The 6,140-nt window shown below is 48.6% G+C and overlaps 1 protein-coding gene across 1 annotated transcript in view; it reads left to right on the forward strand.

The window, feature by feature from the left end:
* The window catches only part of SRSF11 (serine/arginine-rich splicing factor 11), a gene marked incomplete at its 5' end in the record, with an annotated part of 12,042 nt that overhangs the window by 4,396 nt on the left and 1,506 nt on the right, over positions 1-6,140 (forward strand). Inside the window, 6 exons of the mRNA XM_010140775.1 lie at positions 1,770-1,862; positions 3,269-3,318; positions 3,683-3,810; positions 4,723-4,804; positions 5,313-5,444; positions 5,659-5,748. Of these exons, the coding sequence (XP_010139077.1) occupies positions 1,770-1,862; positions 3,269-3,318; positions 3,683-3,810; positions 4,723-4,804; positions 5,313-5,444; positions 5,659-5,748 (575 nt within the window). The remainder of the gene's footprint in view (positions 1-1,769; positions 1,863-3,268; positions 3,319-3,682; positions 3,811-4,722; positions 4,805-5,312; positions 5,445-5,658; positions 5,749-6,140) is intronic.

A 6,140-nucleotide genomic window follows, 5' to 3' on the forward strand; every position in this document is an offset into this window, starting at 1 on the left:
CAGATGGTGCTAAGTTGCTAGCTGGAATGCTTCTGTTTCCCTAATACGATGCTTCTGGTATCTCAGGACCCTGTGTTTATCCCAGTGTCACCCCTTTGTCACCCACTGATACACCCAGTATCATCCAGTGTGTGCCATCCGCACCTGTACAGGCAGACTGGACGAGCAGGTAGTGTTTCAGTTGGGGAAGGTCAAGGAGGCGATACATTCCCTCGATAACCCGACTGAGGGGAGCAGGTTGTAGCCTCTGTTTGCTCGTTATCTGACCAGAACTGGTGTGGAGCATGAACGGTAAGAACAACCCATCGTGGAGAAAGGTCCTGTCAAAGCTCCTGTCTTCCTGGAGAACAGAACCCAATACAAGACGCAAATCAATGACAGAGCTTCATTAACTCTGCAGTTCTCTAGTCTCCGCCTCCAGCTTGTGCTTAGCTCTTCTCTGTAGCCTCTGTCACGATTTCTGCGTGTGTGGAAGATGGACTTGCCTTTTAGCTTTTCAGAAGGTCTCTGTAACGGTGTGTAGGGGGAGAAGTCTAAAGCTTAACTTGGAAACTGGAGGAAAGGGATGGAAGAAACAAACGCTGCCTTAAAGATTTCTCTCACCAAAACATGTGTCTATGTAAAGTCCTGGAAAAGGTTGTTGAAGCACCTTCGTTTGAATGCTGCTGTTCTGAATCCCAGCCTGCTCCCCAGCCAGGTCCTGGTTGAGGTGATTAACACGCCCCTTTCCTGGAAAACCGGGGTGAATGGTGGTTTTTCCAAACATGTCTTGTTCTGGAGCTGCTTTGGCTGTTACTGGGGGTTGTGCACGCCACGCTGTAGTTGATGTTCCCCAAGTCAATGTGTGGGGATGTGGCTTTTTCTCCTGAGGCTGCAGGGAGGGAGGCCTGTACAGCTGCACTGAAAAACCTCCTCAGAAAGGGGTGGCTTCTGCTCCCTGGCTCTTGCTGCTGCCTTTACACTGGCTTGTCAGATCCTTCCGTGAGCTATGGTGTTAGCTCGGTGCAGGCAGCACAAAAGTAAGTTCTCTGACAGTTCAGTGGGTTGAACTGGTTGAGAAGTGCCGGCGCTCTCAGGAAGGAGCAGTGGGAAGGACGGACGGCGGAGCAGGGCCTCGCCACAGCAGCACAGCAGTTCGTTAACTGGAGATCACAGGGCTTTTAGCACTGTGTGTGTGTTTTCATCATCTTGCTTCAGATGGCCAAAAAAGGAGGTTCTTTTATGAGGCTTCTAGGTAAATTTAAGGAATTCAGACCCACGCCATCATCCTACTTGTCCTTCCAGTAGGTTCTCAACGCGCTGGCCAGTTTTAACCAAATCTGAGAAATTTGCAGAGCTGCAGTAATATATCATCTCTAACATAAATCATGCTGATTTCAGTGCTAAATTGATGTAGACACGTGGTAGTTAGCTCAAAGTTGCAGTGAATTTTCATTTTGACACTGTAGAAGAACGTAGTTTTAAGCTGCTCGTTGAGTGTAGTGGAATGCTTTACGCTTTAATGGTTTGATTTTCCCCTACCCGTTGGGATGCAGAGGAAACGGAATTTCATTTTAGAATATTTATAGGGGAAAAAAGTCTTTTATATTCTAAGCTTTGGAATCTTTGAATAAGCAAGTGAAACACCCTCCCTGACCTTAGGATAAGGTTTCCTGTAGCTGGGAGCCTGAATAAAACCCAGTTCAAGTTTCCCCGTGCCTGATGCTGGGGAATCTCGCAGTGTTCTGTTGGCTGGGCACGGCTCTGGCTCACGGCTGTCTCTGTTCCAGATTGGTGCTGTTCCGTTAGCTGCTCTGGGAGCTCCTGCCCTTGATCCTGCCCTGGCTGCGCTGGGGCTTCCTGGAGCAAACTTAAACTCGCAGGTACGTCCCACGTCCTCACACCGTCTGTATTGTCCCTGGCACAGGTGTGGTTTGTGCAGTATGTGGTTTCATTGCTCTTTGTTCACCAGTATGTTCAGTAACAAGCTGAGGATCTGGAGAGCCTGGAGTTAGGTTGGAAGAAACGTTACAATATCTGAATTTTATTCCAGCTTGGCTCATGGTCTGCCCAGCTCTGTAACCTTCTTAGCGTTGTTATAAACGTAGCCTTTGTTTCTTGGCCTAGCAGGTTTACACATGACCACTTCTCCTCTGCCACCCTCTTCTAAAGGTAATTTTCATTTGCATCAGTTTAACAGCTGCTGTGTCAAAAACTTGGGGGTTGATTTTTCTGCACACCCGTTTGGAATAAATGGCATCTGTAGGAGCATCGAATAAAATGCTGGAAGGACCTAAAAAAAACTTGGGACTAGTAATGAAAGGTTTCAGATACGTGTCATTAGGAACCTGTCTTCTATTTACAGTAAACACAGTGGTCTTTTTAATGCTGTAGGCGTAGAAAATCCCTCGGAGCCTTGTTAGACTGTAGCCCTTTAAAAACTGAATAAAGACCTTAAGTACTGAGCAACAGCGAGTAGACCATTGAGTTAGTATCCAAGGTACAAGCACCGAACCTGCACAGAGGACGTGCTTTACAGCTCCAAGGAGGAGTGATAATTGAATGCATTGCCAAGAAATCCATCACTTAACATCCTCTCTGTGCCTGCCCTGTGTCATAACACAGTAATAATGGTGGTCATGAAAGAAGAGATGAAAATGCACAGTCTAAATGCATGTTAGAAAACTCGAGGGTGGGTGTCATGGAGGATTTGTTCCTGCGCCCTTTCAGCCATTTGTGGTAACAAACTGTCTGGGTCCAGCCCACGGCTGCCCCTACATGAAGGTGGGGACTGGACTGGAGGTTTTTTTGGTACGGAAGTGACTGGGTGGGATCAGACCTGCCTGTTCCTAAGAGCTGGAAAATAGATGGTTTTTATCATGGAATTTTAAAGTAAAGAAGCTCTTGCTTGTTGTTCATGAATTGTTGCTGAGGTCTTCCATGGACAGGCAGCTTAGTTCTGTTGAGAGGTCTCTGGTCTCTTGAAGTAACAGAAGTAACCTGTAAATACCAGAAGTGCATTTTTGTGTTAGAGTTCTTTGGTTCTGCCCAGGAAAGGTCCATGTTTGGCTGCCGTGAGGAAAAATGTACCTAAGCACCACTGAGAGGAGACATTCACACCCTCTCCACCACCCACCCGTTCTAAAACAGAGCAATGTCCCTGTCCCTCTGTGTTTTGTTGGGTGTTCTCTCTGTAGAGATACTCTGCCTTAGCGAAAGGTGTGTTTGAGGAAGATCCTCTTGAGCACACACATTCTCCAGCAGGGTTGTAACTTCTTGTTTCTCTCAGTCTCTTGCAGCAGATCAACTACTAAAACTTATGAGCACCGTGGATCCAAAGTAAGCACCTGTGTTTACAACTAGTTGTGTTGCAACACGCTGGATTTGGGAGCAGTGGTGTGATTCGGTGTCCAGTCTTTGTCCTGCTGGGTCTGATTGGAATTTGAGAGCATGAGTGTCTTGGGGATTTCGTGCAGCCTCTTCTGGGGTAGAGAGAAGATGGGGAGGAAAGGCTGAGTGATCCTCACGTCTGCCAAGTAACACCTATTAGTCTCTGGGATTTCATGTTGCCAGAAACTGAGGGTTTTGGGTGTTGTTTGGGTTGCTCTTGTGTCTGTACGAGGCTGCAGACTGATGGGTGGGGGCCAGTGTTTTTTTTTGATTCATCAGGTCTGAAGCTCTAAAACTCTCTGCTGTTCACTAGGTTGAACCATGTAGCTGCAGGTCTTGTTTCACCAAGTCTGAAATCAGATACTTCCAGTAAAGAAATAGAAGAAGCTATGAAGAGAGTACGAGAAGCCCAGTCGTTAATCTCTGCTGCCATAGAGCCAGGTAACTCTGGTCATACAAACCCCCTCCCGCTGGCGAGGCAGTTCTGGCGTGGAACATGACAAACGCTGACGGGCTGCGAATGTGGCCTTAGCGCTGCCTGTTCTGCAGGGACCTCATCCCCAGCTGTCGGGTTTTCCATCCCCCATAGCCCGAGTACTGCCTGGCCCCTGCAGGGTGAGGCAGGGGGTGAAGCAGCTGTTCCTCCCCATTTCACTTGGTTTGAAGGTTGCAGCGTGCTCGAGCTTCCCAGGCCGGAAGCCCAGAGTGCCATGGCTGAGATTTCCCTGGACACAGTGGCTGGCTCAACTGCCTGACACCCTCGTTATGCTGCCCTGGGGCATGACTTCTTTGCTTTTAATTTCTCATCTCTGGAAGTTTGTAAATAATTCCTTTAATAGCTTTTTTCAGTAGATTTTATGTCAGAACACAGTGCAGCAGTTTATCTGCAGACGTCAGAGCCACCGCAGACTGTCCCAGAAGCAGTACCCTAAGACACTGGAAATTGTTTTCTGGAACAAACAGGGCTCCTGGTCTGATTTCACCAGACAAACGAGCTGATGGGTTTTGCTTGAGGCTTTTTGTAGGAAATGCCAAACAGTAATTGGAGAGATTGAGAAATAGTAGAATCTTCCCAGAATGGCAGTGAGTCTCTTAGAGGACTCTTTCGCTTGCCCTGCAGCTGCCGTCTTTGACTTGTCTTCCACTAAACATGGTCTGAATTCTTACTCCTTCAATTTGCCATAAAGCTTCGTCCACACATGTCTTTGTCCTGTCTTCATCCCGTGTGTGGTCTAGAGGCAAAAATAAAATCTCACGATATTCCTTAGGTTTTCTTTATATCTGTAGTGTGAAGCTCCAACATCCCTGGAAGAACACTGAGCTCATTACAATGCTTTTCCTTTCTAACTCCAGACAAAAAAGATGAAAAACGAAGGCACTCGAGGTCACGGTCACGCTCGAGGAGGAGGAGGACACCTTCTTCATCCAGACACAGGTATTAAAACACCAACTCCTGGTGCTGTGAGGACCCTGCTTTTATTTACCAGCGACTCGTTTCTTTTGTCAGCTGAGGAACAGCTCAGCCTAAGCCTTGGTTTCCACCGCCCTCGCTGCAGAGCGTCACCTTACAGGAGTTCCTTACAGCGCCGTCCCACCTTCGGTCTCTCTCCGGTGTAACTGCAGTTGTTCTTCAACCCCGGGGCTTCTCTCAGTGTTGTTATCTCTGTATGTAAATGTTTCCTCTGGGCTCTGCGTGTCTGTATGCGCAGCAAGCTCAGCTTACTGTGGAAGGAGCTGGGACAGGGGGTTTTCCAGCGTTCTCTAGGTTACAGCTGCTTGGAGATCAGGAGTGTTCAGGTGTCCCGACTCCAGAGCTGGATATGGTCCTCCCCGCGCAGGAGGACTTTGCGGCTGAGGGGTGCTCTTGGCGTGGGCAGGTGGATTCTGAATGGTCTGTGGAAATGTGGTGTATTTACCTGCTGTGTACAATGTCCTCCTGGCAGACGGTCGAGAAGCAGATCGAGGAGAAGGTCCCATTCAAAATCTAGAAGCAGGAGGCGATCTAAAAGTCCAAGGCGAAGAAGATCCCATTCCAGAGAGAGAAGCAGGAGGTCCAGGAGCACGTCCAAAACCAGGTAATCGCTTCGGTAATGCGATTCTGTTTGTGGGAAACTAGTAATTTAAGAAAAACTGTTTCCATGAACACACCTGGAGTGGCCCCCAAGTACTCAGCAGTACGTGGTGCCCAGCTCAGTCCCTGTGTCTTCACTCCTTGGCCCACCCTGCAGAAGTCATGAATGCTCCTCGAACAGTGTGGTGTGTTTTACACTTAGTCTGTTTTACTGACAGGGATAAGAAGAAGGAAGAGAAAGAAAAGAAACGGTCTAAAACTCCCCCCAAAAGCTACAGCACAACCAGACGATCGAGAAGCACAAGCAGGTACTGTCACCCCAGCACTTCCCTTGGCCTCTTCATCTGTTCTGACGGGAAAGCCGTTCCCGGGTGTAGTGGGGCGATGCTGGGGGCACACACAAACCCGTGCCCCTAAGACACTCTGGTTTTTCCCCTCTCCTGTCGTTTTCTGGAGGTACCGTCTGGGCTCAGAACAGTTTCTGCTCACTCCCTATCAAAGAGTGTAGGACACTTTGAGGTCCCCAGTGAACTCTCCTGCCCTGTGGAATAAAGTCATGTGGAATGCGTGACATCCTGTAAAAAAAGAACAAAGGGGTTTGTCCCTGCTGGCAGAGGGTCAGGGTCCCCTTGAGCTCGTGGTCTGTCGGGACAGTGGAGCAGAAACGGCTTCCTCTGCTGAGGAGCAGCGGGGGGGGCCT

Source organism: Buceros rhinoceros, unplaced genomic scaffold (genome assembly GCF_000710305.1).
Source record: "Buceros rhinoceros silvestris isolate BGI_N320 unplaced genomic scaffold, ASM71030v1 scaffold26887, whole genome shotgun sequence".
NCBI classification, from domain to species: Eukaryota; Metazoa; Chordata; class Aves; order Bucerotiformes; family Bucerotidae; genus Buceros; species Buceros rhinoceros.